This window comes from Chanodichthys erythropterus, chromosome 16 (genome assembly GCF_024489055.1).
Source record: "Chanodichthys erythropterus isolate Z2021 chromosome 16, ASM2448905v1, whole genome shotgun sequence".
Classification (NCBI taxonomy): domain Eukaryota; kingdom Metazoa; phylum Chordata; class Actinopteri; order Cypriniformes; family Xenocyprididae; genus Chanodichthys; species Chanodichthys erythropterus.
The window spans coordinates 37783848-37805066 of NC_090236.1; the positions used below are offsets into that span (position 1 = coordinate 37783848).

The 21219-nt window shown below is 36.3% G+C and overlaps 1 protein-coding gene across 1 annotated transcript in view; it reads left to right on the forward strand.

Annotated features, from left to right (window-relative positions):
* Nucleotides 1–21219, forward strand: part of LOC137003829 (cadherin-24) — a 75883-nt gene that overhangs the window by 36656 nt on the left and 18008 nt on the right. Inside the window, exons 5-6 of the mRNA XM_067364087.1 lie at nt 19001–19257; nt 21006–21142. Of these exons, the coding sequence (XP_067220188.1) occupies nt 19001–19257; nt 21006–21142 (394 nt within the window). The remainder of the gene's footprint in view (nt 1–19000; nt 19258–21005; nt 21143–21219) is intronic.

Genomic DNA, 21219 nt, shown 5'->3' on the forward strand with positions numbered 1-21219 from the left:
TGTTTAAAATAGTTACTGCTTTGGGCACAAAAGAATTCCTGTAAGCCTTCTTCCTAGACAAAGGAGTTCTAAACCGGCATCCTGATGGAAGTAGCTGAAAAGCATCATAAAGAGGATGTGTACAATCTGTAATAATAGAAGCTGCTTTCCTCTTAACTGCCACATAATAAAGATTTGAAAGCTGAAGCTGCGAGACCCCAGTAATCTTTGATGCCTGCTTAATAATTCTTGATAATTTTTCTTTATTTCCAGCTGAAAGTAGACTATACCAAGAAACAAAATTAAATGTCATGACTGATTCCACAAGTGTCCGATACACTGTAGTCATGATATCCTGTCTAACATTAAATCTCTCCAGCTGTCTCAGAAGAAATAAACGCTGATTAGCTTTCTTACAGACATCATTCACATGTTGTGCAAAGGACAGTTGGCTGTCAATCACAGTGCCCAAATACGTAAAGGATTCAGCCCATAGTTACATTGAACTGTTGATATTCGCTCATTATCATTAGGCTATCTATTTTTGACAGTTTTTGCATCTGAACTCTTCATATAAATCTTCCTGCACTGACGTATTAACTATTGAAACCAATACATATAATAAAATAAGCCATGACGTTTTTTTGTTTGTTTGTTTTTGCCATAAAGATATTTGTATGGCAACTCAGCGACTGACATTATGACTGACATTTTTTAATCTGGGTATAGAAGATTATAAGTTAAGTTAAAAGTGTAGTTTGGACTACATCTATGTTTTGTTGTTGTTGTTGTTTGTCCTTTTTGGAGCTTAACAGCCCATAGTTATAATGAACTGTTGTTTTCAACAAATGTCTACAGATTCTTTATGTGTTTTTGACTGTAAATATAACAGCTTACAGGTTTGGAACAACATGAACCTGAGTAAAAGGTGATATAATCTTGATTTTTGTATGAACTGTCCCTTTGGAATCGCATATAAAATAATCTCAACTAATCAGGTTTTGCAGTGATGTGCACTTCATGTTGCCTATTACAGTTAACGGGCTTGAAGCCCCATTTCCAAGCTTCAGTGTAGCCAGTTGATTGTTTGTTCAGATCTGGATCTGTGATCAGACACTGGGAAAAGCCAGCACAGTTTTATTGATGCCAATCCAGCTTCCTGGATTCATTTGTGTGTACATCACAGCGACTGTACTGCGATCACGCAAGTGTGTGTGTGTGAATAATGTGAGGAGGTTTGCCACTGTGACAGTCCTGGCAGGTGTGGGGAAGTCAGTGTTAAAAAAAGCTTTGGCTGCAGGTGAGCCTGGGAGGGATTTTAGGCCAAGGATGTGTTACTGTGATAAGGGAAAACTGGAAAGGGGAAACAGACAGAAAGGAGCAGGGAGATTAAACGAGTGGCCAGAGAAAGGAGACAGTATAGAGAGATACAGAGACGTGGAAGTAAGACATACACTAAGACGAGACAGTGTTAAAGATAAAAAATGTAAAGTTAGCAGAAATCGAAAGAGAAAGACAGAACCCATAAGAGAACATATCATTTATATTTATAGCTGATATAGTGCATATATTTAGTGAAATGCTCCCTCTAGAGTTCATTTATCTCATGAACTAACATGCTGTGGGCACCAAATGACTTGCCTGAGGTAAATGCAATGCTACGTGAGATGTTTTATTGATGTCTTTCTGCTGTTGAAACACTGGTTGAGTGATTACACGTAAACATATCTATGCGTAGATCATCTGCGCTTTTTCCTGCTGTGGCGGTTAGCAAACACTGTTGCATTACCACACGCGCCCCCTGTGGATTGGAGCGTGTATCGCCTGACTGACTGTCTTTGTCGCCTCACTGTATGCATCGAACCGTGACGGTTCAGGATGAATACATGTCCTATTACACCCCTATTGTATGGACAAAAAACACTGATTCATTTCTCACTCAGTTCTGCAGAAGAAAGAAAGGGTGAGTAACTTAAGACAGAATTTAAATTTTTTGGGTGAAGTATTCCCCTTGTGAGCTTTGAAAGAGCCAACTTGGAGGAATAAAGTGGGAAAGACAGTGAGAGAGTAGTAGAAAGCAAAAAAGGGAGCACTTCAGTCTTCTAATGCTTAGTGAAGGAGGAAATGAAAAGGGGGAATTATGGGTAAACAAATGAACTCCTCCCATGTCTCTCCTTGAATTCCTACTTCATCCTCCACTGCACTGATGCTTTATTCGCCCAATCATATTTTCTAAAATTGCTCCCGTGTTTCGGTTCTCTCTAATATTCCTGTCAAAACCACAGAGACGGGTCCATTGTCCATCAGGGCTCGGAATTCTGGCCAGGACTCCTGGCTGCGCTGTAGGACAAAATGATGGAAATGAAGAACACGACAAAGGCGGAGAACAATGAGTGAGGATATGCAGGTGGGAGTATCCAAAGACAAAGACTGAAGAGGTTAAAAGGGATTTAGCCAGAGAACCCACGCGCAACTAATAGAAAACATGAAAGATACCACTCTAATAGAATTAGAATAAACAAAGCGTAAAATTAGCACTAAGCTCCCCTTTGGTTTCCGGCCCATTAAACAAAAATAAAAAAAACCTGCTGAACATTATTTGTTGTGTTTGTGTTTGTGTTTACAGGACCCGCTCTAGTTTGGCCACCTGCCTATCTCATTCAGAACAGCCGAACGTCATGCCTGCCTCTTGTTTATTTCGCTCCGTATCAGAAAAACTGAAGTTAAAGATTTCTTTGAGACACAGGGAGAGCGAGAGATAGCGAAAAGAAAAGAAAGCAAGAGCAGAGAGAGGAAGAGCTCGCCCCGGGGAGGAAAGTGTTTCCAATAGGAGCAATTTCTGTCATCACAATGCCCGCCATGACCTCTCAGGAACCCACAGAGCTTAGAGCGTGGTTGCTTTTAGCTTAGAGGAGACGCACACGACTCATACATGCACAGAAACTCATATAATGCATTCGTTGAAAGTACAGATGACCATATGGAGCTGAATGCTTAAAGGCATACTGTAGTTCAACTCAAAATTAAGCTTCTGTCATCGTTTACTCACCCTCACGTTGTTCCCCTTAAACCTGTTTGACTTTCTTTTGTCAATGAAAGATGGGAAGATATTTTGATGAATGTCTAAGCGGCTCTTTTTAAACAAAAATGAATGAGCACCAGGGCATTACTTACTTGACATAAAAGCAGTCAATGAATTCTTAAAAATCTTCTAAAGTCATACATTAACCACCGATCTCACAGACAAGGCTTAAGCAAGTCCTAGACTAAAATGCATGTTTGATCTGTTTAAACTGAAAGCAACTTGTACTGACAGATCTTAAAGTATGTCATTGCCATTGTTTTGTCTCAAGATGCACACCAGTAATGTTATTTTCTAAGATACATTTATAAAAGCTACTTAAAAACCCTAATTGAACTAAAGCCTAATCCTGGCGTAGACTAAGCCCTGTCTGTGAAACTGGGCCTAACTTAAGTTTAAATGGGAAAAGAAAAACTCAGTGATGTCAAATATTATCTGGACCAATTGTAATGTACTTTTTGTCCTTATTTGGAGCTTGACAGTCCAAGTCTGCAGTTATATTCATGTAGGAAAGAACAGCTTGGACATCTACAAAATATCTTTATTTGCATTCAGAAGTTACAAAGAGGGAAGGAAGTCATATGCATTTGGAAAGATATGCACATTCTTTATAAAAAAGCATAAACTGGTCCAAGCTGATCGTTTTGTCCCAGACAATTACAATCCCTTTTTTTTTATTTCACAAAATTTCCACATGACCTTTCCACCCTCTCTGTTAATATTGCCCAGAAATACAAACTATGTGATGACATAAAAATGGAGCACATTATAAAAATGAAAGGTACTGAAGAAAGAAGCCTCTTGCAGATAAGAGAAGAGACCTTTGATGTGCGGATAAAGAGGACAAAGCCTAAGGCAGAGTGTGTGAATGGGTCAGTCAGGGCCCTTTTTGGTAAGCTAGGTCATGCCTGCCTGTCTGAGGAGAAACTGTTTCCATGTAAAGCTGTACTGCGACCTCTCTCTCTCTCTCTCTCTCTCTCTTCCTCACTCATTTCTTCTCTACGGTGTTCAGGCTGTGCTGGGTTTCTCTCTGCTGAGTTTCCCTCGCTTCCTCTCTCTCCCCTGGGGGATGTTAGTTATGTGCTGCGGCCATTTCTGCGCTTTAAAAACCGGGTGGAGCACAGCTTTAGAAATTCATTGATTCTCAAACAGTACAAAAACTCTTTGTCCTTGAGGAAAAAAAAAATGCCTTGAGCTGAGGATTAAGGAAAGGAACAAAGTGTAAATCTGCAGGTATCAGTTCTGAGGTGCGTCCACTCTATATGTGTCTGAATATGAGTTTAGTGAGCATTTAAAGGTTCAGTTCACAACTCTTTTGTCATTTATTCACCTTTAAGTCGTTCCCTATTTGACTTTTCTTCCGTGGAACACAAAAGGAGAAATTTTGAATAATTTACCGGCCGATCCTTTTGCAAGCAATTACAATGACAGAGAGATTTAAAGCTTTAAAAATGGCACAAATCAGCATAAAAGTATCATAAAAGTAGCCCATAGCATTTGTGTGCTATATTCCAAGTCTTCTGATAGCTTTGCGTAACAAGTAGATTGACATTTAAATAATTATGCACTCCTCAATCTTCCACTCCAGAGAGCTTCACCACACTGACCAGATAATTGTACTAGTGAGCTGAACTGGATCGGAGGTCTTCAACCCTGCTCCTGGATAGCCACCCTGTGTCCGAAATCACCCCCTATAACCATAAACAGGGCACAATTTGAGGGAACAGCCATTTTTAGTGTTGTCCGAAACCTTATTGGACATTATCGAGTGCACTCATTCAATCCCACAATGCACCGCAATAACGAGTGTACAGCTGATATATGCTCAATGGCTAGAGAATACTCAGCTCCACTGTCCATCAGAGTTTAGCTTCAACCCTAATCAAACACACCTGAGGCAGTTAACCAAAACTCTTCAGGATTTCTTGGAAATCACAAGCTGAAGCAGGTTGGATATAAACCTCAGTGGTTATCCAGAAGCAGGGTTGAAGACCTCTGAACTAGAGAATCGGTCCAATTTATGAACGAATAATTCAGGCCTGTTTTGTGAACTGGATCAACTGATTAACTAAAAAGATCGTATTTGGATCATATAGTCAAATCAAATATATTTGTATAGCGCTTTTCACAATACACAGCTTTATAGAAAGTCATACTGTTATGTTTGAAATTCCTTAAAGGGATAGTTCACCCAAAAATGAAAATTTGATGTTTATCTGCTTACCCCCAGTGCATCCAAGATGTAGGTGACATTTTTTCTTCAGTCGATCACAAATGATGATTTTTAACTGCAACCGCTGCCCTCTGTCATTCAAATAATAGGAGTGGATGGGAACTTCTACTATAAGAGTGAATAAACCTTGCTTAGACAAATCCAAATTAAACCCTGTGGCTCGTGACGACACATTAATGTCCTAAGACACGAAACGATCGGTTTGTGCGAGAAACCAAAAAGTATTTATATCATTTTTTACCTCTAATACACCACTATGTCCAACTCCGTTCAGCATCGGTTAGTGATGTCTGATCGCGCTCTGTCAACGGCAGTGATGTCTGACACTCATTGAAGTATATGCGCGAGACATCACTGCCGTTGTCAGAGCGCGATCAGACATCACTAAAGGAGTCATGAACGGAGTGGACATAGTGGTGTATTAGAGGTAAAAAATGATATAAATACTTTTTGGTTTCTCACACAAACCGATCGTTTCGTGTCTTAGGACATTAATGTGTCGTCACGAGCCGCAGGGTTTCATTTGGATTTGTCTAAGCAAGTTTTATTCACTCTTATAGTTGAAATTCCCATCTACTGCAATTATTTGAATGACAGACGGCAGCGGTTGCAGTTAAAAATCATCATTTGTGAACGACTGAAGAAAAAAGTCACCTACATCTTGGATGCACTGGGGGTAAGAAGATAAACATCAAATTTTCATTTTTGGGTGAACTATCCCTTTAAGGCTTTAACATAGAGCAGTTTTAGACCAATTTATAAATAATGGTATAAATTATTCTCTGAATTTATGTATTGCTGTATTGTGTTTATTTAATTGGACATACTTTTCTCATAAACTCTAATGCCCATTAACCATGGTTTTACTAAAAAAAACATGGTTACTACACTTTTACTATAATAAAACCATGATTTAATTTTGGGGTATTTCTGTTAAAGGTGATAGAGAGGATCTTTTCGTCGACTGAGAATCCAAAGACTGTTAGTGAGTTTTTGAAATGAGCGCATGCGTAAGAACAGCCCCCCTCCTTCACAGCTCATTTCAAAGGAACGCCTCCCAAAACTCGTGCACGAGTATTGGAAAACGAGTGTTTTTTGGATTCATTATGTCGGACTCACCGCAGGTAACTCATAATCTGCAGTTGTTACTCCTGTCTCCTGACAAAAACACTGCATGCAGCGCCTGTGGAGTGTGGAAAGAAACTGGAGCGCGCAGCCTCATGTAAGGCCCTACCTCGTGCACAGATGATGTTTATTAATTATATTGCAAAAATATATAAAACAAAACATCCTCTTTAGCACCTTTAATGACTACAATTTCGGTCTGTTTCTGAAACAAAACTGGTTTCAGAAGAGTTGGAATAAGTTTTTTTTTTTGTCATTTTGGAGCTTAACAGACCCTGTTCACATTCACCAAAATCACATTGGCAGTGCCCAACTGGCACATTCTTCGGAAGAAAGTAAGTCAGCTTGGAACGACATGCGGGTGAGTAAATGATGACAGAATTGTAATCTTTGTGTGAACTATTCGTTTAACACTTTGTCCTCACGCTGGCATTACGCAGCATTATTCACTGTTCTTAGACTAATCAACACAAAGTGAATTTTCAGAGGCATAATTATCCAGACAGAACGGCGCGTGTGTGTTTGTGTGGGCTGGTGGGTGGCATGCTGCTCTGATTAAGCGTATGCAGATTGCTGGAAGTCTGTGTTTATGCATTTGAGTTTGTGTGTGCGTCTGTGTATGTGAGAGAGCAGCATTACACAGGGCTATAATGGAAAAGGTCTGTGTACATTTGAATATTTAATATGCCGGCAATGGATCCACATCTGTGATCTCTTGTGGCATTGTTGTACAACCTGTCCTTAAAGTGACTAATGCTAAAGTAACATTAAACACCTTTTTGTAACTGTATCGCTACAGGCTGATACAGCTTTCCAACAGTGCCACCTAGTGGTGCAACATGATTTGAGGGGTTTGAGCAGGGTGATTGACATTTTCTTGCAGTTGCAAATGAATAAGAAGCTGTGATGCTATGAATTAAACATGGGTCCGTAGACATGGATTTCCTGTTTATTTGCGATGCAGAATATAAGATTGCAGGTTCAAATCTTGCATTATATTTACATTCATGAATTACACAACTTATGCAGTGCGTGCATCACTTAGGTTATATTATATTTGGATGCGTGTTCCCTAAGAGTCAAACCCATGACCTTGGTGGTGTTAGTGTCGTCTGATTAAGAAACATCTGGGGATGCTGTAAATCTATATATTCCCATATATTCTCTTTTTAACCGTGGAGCTGATCCACGGTCATCAACCTGTGGTGCTGGCCAGATTATCTGTGTTTGTTTTTTCTCTCCGAGAGAAGAGATTGTGTTAATCTTCTCTGGGAGAGAGAAAAAGAGATCATGATTCAGGGTGCGAAGAAGGACTGTGGGAAAAGGAGAAGGAATTATAGTGAGAAGGAAGAGAATCAGAGAGATGGAATTTTTTCCAAAGGTGGAATTTTGAATAAAACCTGTTTTTTAGACTCAGAGATGTGGGCTTGTAAGGTTTAAGAATGTAAGAAATGAAGGAGAGAGAGAGAGCGAGTGAAGGGAAGCAGTACGTTGTTAGAATATAGTGTGTGAAAGGATAATCTGGGCTTAACGTCCCAGAGTCGTTTTAAAACACAAGAGAGAGAGCAGCTGTGAATCAGGTGTCAGGGAGACAACCTTATTCAAGACTGCCTGACACCTTTGAATGCATTGACGTACGCACACACACATACACAAGTCAAGCATTTCAAGCACAGAGACGACATGTGTGGGGCACAGAAAGAGAAACAGGGAGAAATCAGGAATTCACAAAGAGAATGAATCGAAATAGCCACACACACACACATATGTGCAGTGGCGTTCTGCCAATATGGGGGGTTGCACCATGAGATATGACTTCACCCACAAGTAGTGACGGCATTCGTTACTGTTTGTATGAGGGTGAAATGGTGTGGAGACAGTGTTTTTGAGCAATTTAGCCCTCTCATCAATAGTATTGGCTGAATATAGCCTTTTTCTATTGGTGATTTCATTTACTATTTTGTTTTATTTATTTATATATAATTCATTACGTTGTGTTGTAGTGCTGTGGGTATGAGAAAGGTGCATTATGAATAAAATGTATTATTGTTGTTTTTTTGGTTATGACAGGTGCATTTTAAATAATATTTATTATTATCATTATCCCTCGTGAAATATTTCTTGATGTGATGCAGTAGGTTAGCACTGGTGGTTTAAATATTAAATTAATTTTATTCTATTTACACTCAGGTTTACTTTGTCATAATATATTGATCCTATATACGCCAGTGCATACATTACCATTTAAAAGTTTGTGGTCAGTAAGATTTTCTTTTACTCAGTAAGGATGCATTAGTTCACCCAAAAATGAAACTTCTGTCATTAATTTGTCATGTCGTTCCACACCTGTAAGACTTTTGTTCATCTTCGGAACACATTAAGATATTGTTGATGAAATCCGTGAGGTATATGACTCATCCATATAGACAGCAATATAATCACCACCTTCAAGATCCTGAAAGGTAAGTCGATGTGACTGCAGTGGTTCAACCTTAACAGCTTACAAGAATGAAACAGAAGATATTGTTGAATAAAGTTAATTTTGTTTTGTTTTTGCGTACAAAAAGTATTCTCGTCACTTCATTACATTAAGTTTGAACCACTGCAGTCACGTCGACTGTTTTAACGATGTCTTTACTACCTTTCTGGACCTTGAAAGTGTTGATTATATGGACGAGTCATATGCCTCTCGGATTTCATCAAAAAATATCTTAATTTGTGTTCTGAAGATGATTGAAGGGTCATTAATGACAGAAATTTCTTTTTTAGGTGAACTAAACCTTTAAATTGATCTAGGGCTGCAACAACTAATCGATAATGAAAATCGTCGACAACGAATGTCATTATCGATTAATCACGTCTGCCCATCATACACTGAAAACTCCTGCTTGTCGTGTCAAATTACAGCAGTGAATAACACATTTTTGTGAACAAAATGAATGTAAAATTAGTGGTAGAAACAGAGTGAGCTGCTGCGGAAAAGGTACGTGATCCAAACTGCCCAAAACATGACAATGCTTTATTTTAAGCTTTAAGCTAATGCATTAGCATAATGTTTAACCCTGGAGAACCCAAGAACCATTTTCTTCTTTGGAAAATTATGAACTATGCATTAAATTACTGCTATAAGTTCACTGAACACCAAAATATCCACTTTTTCAATTTTAACCCTTTATTCCCTAATTTAGGATTAGGGCCAAATTTGATCCATTGGGCTTTAGGCGTATCAAAGAATCACAATAACAAACACTGTCCATGCAAACTATTTTAAATTTAGGAAAATAATCTGTCAACCACACAGCTACATTTAACAATGTTTTATTTTTTTGCTTTATTTGTTGCATGTTAGAACTGGATTTCAAATGTACAAACACACTTTGGCCAATGAAAACAAGAACACAAGGCCAAAATCACGACTGAAAAAAATTAACACATTGCCCCAATGGGCGATTTGGTCGAAACAAGCATCTGCACTCTGATAAACTCAAACAAATCTTGGTGGTGGTGGGGAGGAGGGGCCAGGAGTTGGTGGCCTACCCCGCCTTCTTGCTGTTCCAACTTCAACCAAGCCTTGAGCAACCAAACCCTGAAACTTGCGAAGTGGCTTGGTTAACCATGTTAGCAGGCAAATGGATCTAAAATATTAATATTCTAATGATATAACTTTTCTTTATTAGTTAATAAAGATAAGTTATAAAGTTTTAAAGGTTTACTGTCAATCTACGGCGTCTTTTTTACGATATATGCTCCAGCACCAGTAATTGAAATTTGTGTCAGGTTTGCATGTCAACACGAAAAATCAAACGGGACAAAATGAATCCAATCCGTTGCACTTGGGTAAAATGTCCATGAGTGTCCATTGAAGAACAAACAAAAAAAAAAACTTAAACTTAAATAAACTTAACTAAAAAAAGTACTTTTTGTCCACAAAAGCGTTAACTCCATGAAATATTAATATATTATCCATTGTTTGCATCACATTTCTTCTGAATGATCTGCTCTCCATCATCGTTCTTCAAGAAATTATGGAACCTAGGCAGCGTTTATGTTATAAAACTGTATATATCTCACAAAAAAAATGAGCCTGCGTCCAAAATGCAGCAGTTTTAGTTATAATATCCAAGCAGTGCTGTTGGAGTTTGTGGTGTCTTGAGGGATATTCTCCAGCCATAGTCATAGTAAATCTCACTAACAAAACTTTTAGCCAATGCCAAGACGATCCTTTCCTTCCGCATGCATGCACATCTATACAGACGCACATCTGTCTCGACCATTAATGCAGCAAACCATATTATTTTATAATTGTATAAAATAATCCAGAAAAAAACACAAACATGGCAGAGATGCCAAATTCAGCCGCTGGAATTAGCTGAGGTAAAGTGACGCTCACAGACAGCAGCGCGATCCACCTGTCACTCAAGTGACCACGCCCTTAATTATGCAGAACTTTAAGGCTTAATATAATTTAAACAGAATTCACCCCCCTCAGAGATGTCATGAAGGGCAAAATGATCAGTATAGATCAAAACCACAATTTGTACCAACTTGTAAACATGTTTATTTCTGCTGTAAAGTTGGGCATTTTAACATGGGACTCAATGAGATTCTGCTCTCTTTTGGAGCCTGTCCCTGGCGGCCAGTCGATGAATTGCAGCTTAATCCACTTCCGTATTGGCCTCACGAAAAGGATGGAGGTTGCCGCTTGAGAGTACCTCGGAGATGATGTGTTTTTGTAGGCCAACCCGGAAGTTAGCGGCGCACGGGTTCCCTCGATTGAATGCCTATGCAGTTTTCCCATAGACTTTTGGAAAATCGCAGAAAATAAGCTCTGTGTTTAACAAAGGGTTATGACACTTACACGTTTTGTCTGTCAAGATAATCTTTACAAGTAAACACAACATTTATACATTTTGAAGCCTAAATAAAGTTGTTAGATATAAAAGGCTAACAATAAACAAACTACAGCACACCATGGTCGCGGATCAACGTCGTCACCACCAAGCTTCCTCAAACTGTATTTAGAAAACAACTCTATTTAAAAACATGCTCGCTGATTATATATGCGCTGTGTATGAATACTTATCCACTTTTTCACGAGAAATGCTGTCCAAATGTCCTGTTTGTCATGATGATGTCTAAAGTCCCCGCCAAAGAAAGTAATCCCTTTTAGCAAATTGTTTGCCGTTTTTAAGACACAATAAAGCTTTAAAAAAAATCTCAAGCGGGTTATAACTGGTGTGTTTTATGCCATAGATCAAAACGTGAAAATATTTAGAGGCTTTGTTAACCACAGACCTTATTTCAGGAGATTTAACAAAAACGCATTAGAAAAACCCATTGACTTCTAGGCGATGGAACCGGAAGTCCTAAAACACTAACTCACTTTGGGGTTTTGCCTACAAAAACACGTCATCCCTGAGGTACTCTAATCATTCTGCTGAAATATCTGTTGTTGGATGTTAAATTTAGGTTTAAAAGTCAACATGTAATTCAAGTATTTTATGAGAGTGGTAACTGTAATGGGATAACCGCTTGTCATTGAATACAGCCTACATATTAGACGTTTCTTACATTTACAGGATAAAGAAATGATAGTAACAAGTTACTATGTTCAGAGTGAATGTGTGTGTTCCTCTTATTTATGTCCTTTTGCATGTAGCATAGATAATTACCAATCAACATATTTCTGAAGGATCATGTGACACCTAAGACTATATGATACTGAAAATTCATCTTTGCCATCAGGAGGAATAAATCACATTTTAAAATATATTAAATGAGTAATTTTTAAATGGTTATAATATTTGACATTATTACTGTTTTTAATGTATTTTGTATCAAACAAATGCAGCCTGAGCATAAAAGACCTATTTCAAAAGCGTCTTTCGTTTCAGATCTCTCCAAAGATCAAATGCATGAAAAATTATATGATCTGCCATATGGCATTCATGAATGTAGTGTAGTATAGTTGAATATTGGACCATATAGAGAGCCTAATTCATTTCTCATAATTGCTATTCCACTGGAGAGCCATGGAAAAGAAAAACTGGAAAGTGGAACAAGAGAGAGAGGAGGAGATTCCACCCTCAACTAAACTTAAGCCTAAAACCAGCATAAACCAGCCTGTGAATTCACTTCAGTCCAGTCTTTTCAGCAGGTTTATTATAAACAGGCGTGAGTGAGAGACTAGTGTGTATTCTAGATGTCAGTATCAGACTGGGAGGGGCGTAGAGCGAGTGATGGGAGAAGGAGGGAGGGAGAGAGAGTGATTGAGTATGTGAGAGAGGAAGGGATGGGGTGATGAGTGTGTGCTCACAGTGTAAGTGACATCTCTCCTCCTCAGACAGATTGTCTCTCTCGGCCTCTAATGGGATCCTGTTAGGAACCTTTTCTCTCCATTTATCCTTCCTCTTCTCTCTTGGCTTGACTCTCTGTCCCTTTTTTTTGGGTCTCTTTCTCACTTTCATTTCTGTTCTTTTCATGTCCCTGTTGTGTTTATATTTCAATACCGGTGTCCTTCAACTGTCCCCTGAGTAATTTTGAATCTTTCTTTCTTGTTTCAGGTTATAGATTCATAGCAGAGTGTGTAATGGTGTATGTGAGCGTATACTGCACACTAAAGACGTTTTTGAAAGAAGTCTTGTTATGCTCGCCAAGGCTGAAGTTATCTGATTTAAAATAACTGTTTTCTGTTTTAATATATGCTAAAATGTAATTTATTCTTGAGATCAAAGCTGAATTTATGTCACATCCTGATCCTTCAGAAATCATTCTGATATGCTGATTTGCTACACAAGAAACATTTCTTATTATCAATGTTGAAAGAAAAACGTGCTGCTTAATATTATGCTATAAAACAGCTTATAAATCTCTCTTTCTGTCATAAAATAGCTTATAAATCTCTCTTTTTGCTATAAAATAGCTTATAAATCTCTCTTTTTGCTATAAAATAGCTTATAAATCTCTATTTTTGCTATAAAATAGCTTATAAATCTCTCTTTTTGCTATAAAATAGCTTATAAATCTCTCTTTTTGTTATAAAATAGCTTATAAATCTCTCTTTCTATTATAAAATAGCTTATAAATCTCTCTTTCTGTTATAAAATAGCTTATAAATCTCTATTTATGCTATAAAATAGATTATAAATCTCTCTTTCTGTTATAAAATAGCTTATAAATCTCTCTTTTTGTTATAGAATAGCTTATAAATCTCTCTTTCTATTATAAAATAGCTTATAAATCTCTCTTTCTGTTATAAAATAGCTTATAAATCTCTATTTATGCTATAAAATAGATTATAAATCTCTCTTTCTGTTATAAAATAGCTTATAAATCTCTTTTTGTTATAAAATAGCTTATAAATTTCTCTTTTTGCTATAGAATAGCTTATAAATCTCTCTTTTTGCTATAAAATAGCTTATAAATCTTTCTTTTTGTTATAAAATAGCTTATAAATTCTCTTTATGCTATAAAATAGATTATAAATCTCTCTTTCTGTTATAAAATAGCTTATAAATCTCTCTATGCTATAAAATAGCTTATAAATCTCTTTATGCTATAAAATAGATTATAAATCTCTCTTTTTGTTATAAAATAGCTTATAAATCTCTCTATGCTATAAAATAGCTTATAAATCTCTTTATGCTATAAAATAGATTATAAATCTCTCTTTCTGTTATAAAATAGCTTATAAATCTCTTTATGCTATAAAATAGATTATAAATCTCTCTTTCTGTTATAAAATAGCTTATAAATCTTTCTTTTTTGTTATAAAATATCTTATAAATCTCTTTATGCTATAAAATAGATTATAAATCTCTCTTTCTGTTATAAAATAGCTTATAAATCTCTCTTTATACTATAAAATAGATTATAAATCTCTCTTTCTGTTATAAAATAGCTTATAAATCTCTCTTTATGCTAGGTTATAGATTTATAGTTATGAAGATCATCGATTCATAGTGTGATAAACACTACAATTTCTATTTCCATATTTTGTTGAATATTGACCAATATTTTTACTCATATTTTTTCACTTTTTTGACTCAAAAAGTTGCTGACCTGTGCTAATGGAAAGAAAACAAGTTGACAGAAAGATTGAATCCAGTGTTTGTTGATAGTATAGCATAACGAATGATTTACAAGCAATTTTTAAAAGGCTGGTCATTTGTGACCGGGAACACACAAGGTGTTGCAGGGTTTTCAACATGGCACAAGGGTTAATGCTATGGCACCATGATATTTCAGACAGTTGTGTGCTTCTAACTTTGTTGTAAAAGTTTGGGGAGAGCCACAAAGCCACACAATGACAATGTCACTGTGCACAGAGTGTATAAAGAAGGATTTTCTGTGTCTGAACCTGACTGACTTGCACAAAGGCCAGACCTGAACCCAGCTGAACACCTTTGAGATGAATTGAAACACAGACTGTGTGCCAGACCTCATAGCTCAACATCAGCCTATGACCTTACTGACAATGGGAGCAAACCTCTGCAGCCATGGTACATCTAGTGAAAAGCCTTCGCAGAAGCTGTTTTAGCAGAAAAGTGAGAGATTAATGTCTATACGAGTATTAATTATTAATCCTATAAGTTCTACTGTATCGTATTTGATTTTTAAGACCTCTAAATTATCAACATGATCAAATCTTTGCTGAAAATCCCGTTGCACATAATCTACAACGTCTTCTGCCATCTGATTTTTTTTTACAAGTAAATTCCTTTTAGTATAATTCTAAAAATGTCCACATTCAGTTTATTGCCATAGTCATTATAATAGACACTGATTATACCACCATATACGTAGATATATACAATAATACATAAACATTATAACTGTACCTGTAGGATCTGTATAATCTATGCAAAGCTTTAAAAAAGCATACCACGAATATTCACATAATTCTCATAATTTAATCTTACAAAAAATACTATGGAATATAAATACAAATGTCATATGATTGGAAATTAAAATATGTCACGTAACAAATTTTCACAATTCAAAAAATCTTTATCACTATATGAATCAACAAATGTAAGTTATTGAAAAAAATATATAAGTATGAATTAATTTCTTCAATAACTTCTTCATTCATGAACATTTTCCAAGTAAATGTATGAATAATTTTTATATAGCAACTTAGGTTTACTTGATTATCATTATATTGTGAGTGTCAACTATGATACATCAGGCTTTTTATGAATCTTTATTTGTACATCTCTTAATTATTGTATTATCACGGCTTCCAGCTACAGAGCTTTGATAGTGTGCATTTAAATGTCATCTTACTAAGGCGTATTATTGGGAGATACAGTATAAAGTGAAATCTCATTGATTTACATTGCAAGCGATCAGATTTCCACCTTACTCTTTGGCCAAATAAATATCAACAACTACACCAAAATGGCATATTTTTGCTCAGTTTGTTTTTTTTCTTCCTCGAGTGTGAGCTTCATATTCTCCTTTATCAAACTATATGAGCCACAAAGCCTCATGTTTCAAATGTGATACTCAACAAAGACTTATTTTTTATTCTTTATATATATATATATATATATATATATATATATTTTTTTTTTTTTTTTTTTTTTTTTTTTTTGTAAACTTTTTCCATTTAAAAAGATTATTTCATATGCCCCTGCCCCTTTGATCACGAAATGCATCCCATTTCTCCTCCCCCGGAACGCGATTTCGCCCAAGACATCAAACCAGTCCAAGCAGACTTTAGCTGTGGCATACATGTAAACAAAAAGGCAAAATGTGAGACTACAGACGTTTTCCTCTTTGTACAGTAATAATTTGATAGGACTATAATGTAATACAAACCTTAATTTCATTCAGGAATTTCCCCTCAGGATGTTTTCTCTCAGAACAGAACACAAAACGATTGTTGACAAATCCAGTTTTAACCGGTTTAGCACAGACTACCCAAAATTGCTGGGTAGGGATGTGAGGGGGTTCATCATTTGTATTGAAAGTAAAAATGACCCAGCAGCTGAGTAATATAAAAACTACCCAACACCTGGGTAAAAATATTAAAAAAATAACCTATTAAAATGACCCAGCAGGCTGAGTAATATAAAAACTACCCAACACCTGGGTAAAAATATTAAAAAAATAACCTATTAAAATGACCCAGCAGGCTGAACCCAGCATTTCTTAGAGTGATGCCAATTCTTTGTTCACTTCAGTAATCTTCAGTTGAGTTAATTATCACCTCTATGAATGACTTCTTGAGGTCTCTTGGCCATAAACCAAGACCATTTGCTGTAGTTTTGGGACCCAGGCCAAGATACCATGTAATGAGTCCCAGACCATGTTTATGAAAGTCCTCAAGATCAAGAGTCCAGCTCTGGTGAGAAGGAAAGAGGCAGAGATTTGTAGTGTCCATAGTGACCTGATGCCCTTCAGTCAGCTCAATTTAATTCAGCTCTTTTCATTCTGTCCTTCAGTCTGTCAGAGCAAACCGAGGCCAAACACATTGTGTGCCCCAATGACTTCTTCCAACTTCAACTTTGTCTTGTATTAGAGAGTGGGAAAGTGTGAATGAACGTGTGTGTAGTAGTATAGCGAAGAGCAGCCCCTGTCCAGCTACTCTTGCCAAAACCAGCCCATTACCCATTCCTGGTGTGCCAGCTTCCCACACAACCCTCCCAGTGCAAGATCCAGATTCAGATCCCATGACTCGTCACAATACAATAAATGTTGGATCTCGCTGCTGCATTAGCATAGTCAACCTCATCAAAGAGCATGATTGAATTTCAAGAGACTGTGATGATAAACCCAGTAATTAAAGTCTGTCAAATGGCAAAGTTCGTGAAATACCACAGTGGCTTGAGTTCAAAGTCACTGTGGGTAGAGGAGGAGTATGACGTTGACATGCCCTGCTCATGGATTATTGTAGGAAGCAACTCGACAACACTTATCTTGAGGTGTAGACAGCTTCATTGATTATAGTCAGAGCGATCTACTTTTATTTACTGCTCATTCCAAGTTTAAATTGGATGTCAAAGATCCACCGCCACCACATTTTCAACAGCATTGTATTTTTTAGGGTCACCCAGTGAACTGGCTTGATTATTATTTACTATCACATCAGAAAGTGTAGTTTAATAGCCTTTTCAGGTCATGCAGTTGCTCTCGCAGAAACATATTATGAACACAAGCTACAACATCATCAAATGCATATCAATTTGAGTAGGCATTATCGTAGCAGATGGGTTTCTCTCTTTCTTCACTCACAGTTATGTCATTTAAGTTCAGTTCTGACATATTTTATTGCCATTTAAAGGGTTAGTTCCACTTTGACACTTCAAAAAGTTCATAAAGAGATTGTGAAACTAATCCATATGAATTGAGCAGCCTAATTTAATTCTGTTCATCATAAAAAGCGATGTTGTCTCTTCAGAAAATTTGGACTAAACCGCTCAAGTCATATGGATTAGTTTTACGATTTCTTTATGAACTTTTTGAAGCATCAAAGTGGTAGTTTCATGGAAATTTTTGGTTGAATTAACCCTTCAAGTGAATTGATTTTCTTTTATATTGTCCTGCACAGAGATTATGTTGATTGAAGTTTTAACTTTCATTTTGTTTAGTTTGAATAAGCAAATATAAATATAATAATTTAAACTTTCTGGCTTACAGTATCCATTTATTTTTCCCTCATACTGAACAGCATTATTGATAAACTATTAAAAATAATATTTGAATCAATTATATTTATTGTGACAATTATTTCTGTGTATTAATATACATTAACAATTACTATATATTGTTTGAAACTGCACTGTTATATGAATTTTATTTGTGCCAATTATTGTTAATATTAATTCATAAACATTATGAATCATTGATTCACTGTTAATGAATTCATATATATATATATATATATATATATATATATATATATATATATATATATATATATATATATAACATATATTAATATATATAATATAATATATATATATATATATATATATATATATATATATATATATATATATATATATATATATATATATATATATATATATATATATATATATATATATATTCTTAGTATTATATAATTATTATTAGCCATTGCTCTGTTGTTGGCATAAAACAGTAGTTGTGTCCTGTGTCCTGTTTCAGTGTTATTTTTGCATTATTTCTTAATATTTTTAAGTAATTTAAATTTTTTCAGGTTTCATTTTGATTTTACGTTTTAGTAATTATGTTACAGTATTTGCATTTGTTTTTTTTTTATATTTGTATTTAGCTTTTTTATTTCATTTTTAACAATTTGAGTACATCAGCTTTTCTTATTTATAACTTTCTATGTTTCTTAGCTTTTCATCTTATATTTCGATTTTATTTCAATTTTAATAGTTTTATTTAACAATAACAATGCTGTTTCTGCAGTTCACCAGGGCCCTCTACTGGATTGAGCTGATGCCCAATAGACCCGTTTAATAATCCATCAATGATTAGTCAGAGTGTGCTATATTGAGCTGTGGCACTCATGTGGGCAGTATGAGCAATGCAGTCTTGTCATTAGGTTTATGTTCATATTGATGTTTTTGCTTGATCTCCAGGCGGTGGACTATGAGAGCCGTAGCTCCTACTCTTTCTCAGTGGAGGTTCTGAATCCCATCGTTGACCCTCGATTCCTGCGGCGTGGGCCTTTCAAAGACCGCGCCTCGATCAGAGTGGCTGTGCTGGATGCAGATGAGCCCCCTCGCTTCTCACGGGCACGGTACCGAATGGATGTGTCTGAGAACTGCCCACCGGCGTGCACAGTGGGGCGGATCAGTGCCGTGGACCCAGATACAGGGCTCACAAACAACATCAGGTACGCTGTAAACAGTTGTTTATTTATTATTGGAGTACATTTGACAAGAAATTCTATTTCAGTTTTCAAAATTTCACGTTTAATTCAGTGTGTTAATTGCCATTTCCTTGTAATTATTTGTGTAATTTACGAGCAATTTCTGAGAGAAAATTGTTTCTACACCAAATTATTTTCAGTAAACAGCAGTGGTTCTCAACATTTTTGACTACAAGATCCCCTGTTGTCCACAAAATTATTCATAGGCCCCATGTCTTTGCCAATTGTTCATCATTTTCTGGATTTTAAGGATTTTTGAAAATATTTTTACTCACCATGTCTTCCTGAAATATTTTAGATTTTGGCCCACAGAGTTTTAAGATTTTCTTAATTAACATGACTTTTCCAAGTATACAGTTCACACTTTTAAATGAAGTCACCTCATATATTTAGACTGTGGGAAAACTGGTTCTTCAGAGATGAAAAAAGAGACTTAATTAAAGAGTTAAATGGAAATTCTGTCATTAATTACTCACCCTCATGTTGTTCCACACCCGTAAGTCCTTCCTTTATCTTTGCAACACAAATTAAGATATTTTTGATGAAATCCAAGAGCTCTCTGACTCTTCCATAGACAGCAATTTAATTACCACATTCAAGGTCCAGAAAAGTAGTAAAAACATCTTGTCCATGTCCTTAATTTTATGAAGTGACAAGAATAATTTTTCTGGGAAGAGACAAATTTGTTGAATAAAGTCATTCGTTTTGTTTTGATTTTGCGCACAAAAAGTATTCTCATCGCTGCATAAAATTAAGGTTGAATCACTGCAGTCACGTCAACTGTTGTAATGATGTCTTTAGTAACTTTCTGGACCTTGAAAGTGTTGATTATATTGCTGTCAATGGAGGGACATTAAGATCTCGGATTTCATCAAAAAATATCTTAATTTGTGTTTTGAAGATGAACGAAGGTCTTATGGGTGTGGAACAACATGAGGGTGAGTAATTAATTCATTTTTGGGTGAACTAACCCTTTAAAATAAGTCATTCAGTCATTTTAGCTTATTTTAATGTCATTTTAAGTCATCTTGATGGCCCCTTAATTGGCCCCAGCCCCATAGTGAACCACTGGTGTACAAGCTACATTCAATCAATACACTGAATGTGCAGGTGAAAGTATTTAGCAGTACTTTAAGTTCTGAATAAAATTGCTCTATGCACCATCTTGGATGACATTTTTTCGCTTATTGCAGTGTATTTCCCACAAAAGATACATACTGCCTTAAAATGTGGCACTAATGAGGAATCTAAAAAGGCATCATAATTTTGCTGCCTTTTGTTTGGAACAGCCATCACATCAGGAACATGCCTGGAATACCTAACGGCAGCTCATTAGGGTTTGGAACAGAACCACTGAACCATTATGTCATTAATTAATTATGGTTGTATGCTGTTCAGTGTTCTATGTTAAAACACGTCATAAAGTTATCACAGAAATCTAGGTATTCATGTTACAGGGCATGTTTGCTTTCTTCTACATAGAAAAGCCCAATGATCTGAGCTGCAGTTACTTCAACAGTGCCTAGTTAGGGATCTGAAGATTCTTACGTTGCCAATTATGGCTCTTTTGTTTCCTGCCGCTGGGCCTAAAACAGCTCCTGAATGACAGATTGTCTGATTAACCAGGGCTTTATGCATCTGCCTACCTCATGTGTATGCCACACATCTCTCCTTCTCCATTTGACTTTTTTTATGTCTTCTATCTCCCTCAGGTTCTCCATCGATCCTCAGTCTGACCCAGAAGCTCTGTTCCGGATCACTCCAGACACTGGGCTCATCACTACAGTGACTGAGCTGGACCGAGAACACGAGCAGTGGCATAATCTCACCATCATTGCCACACAGAGAGGTACACACACACACACACACACACACACACACACACAGTCACAGCGTCAAGGAAGTAGTTAGCTACACTACAAGCTA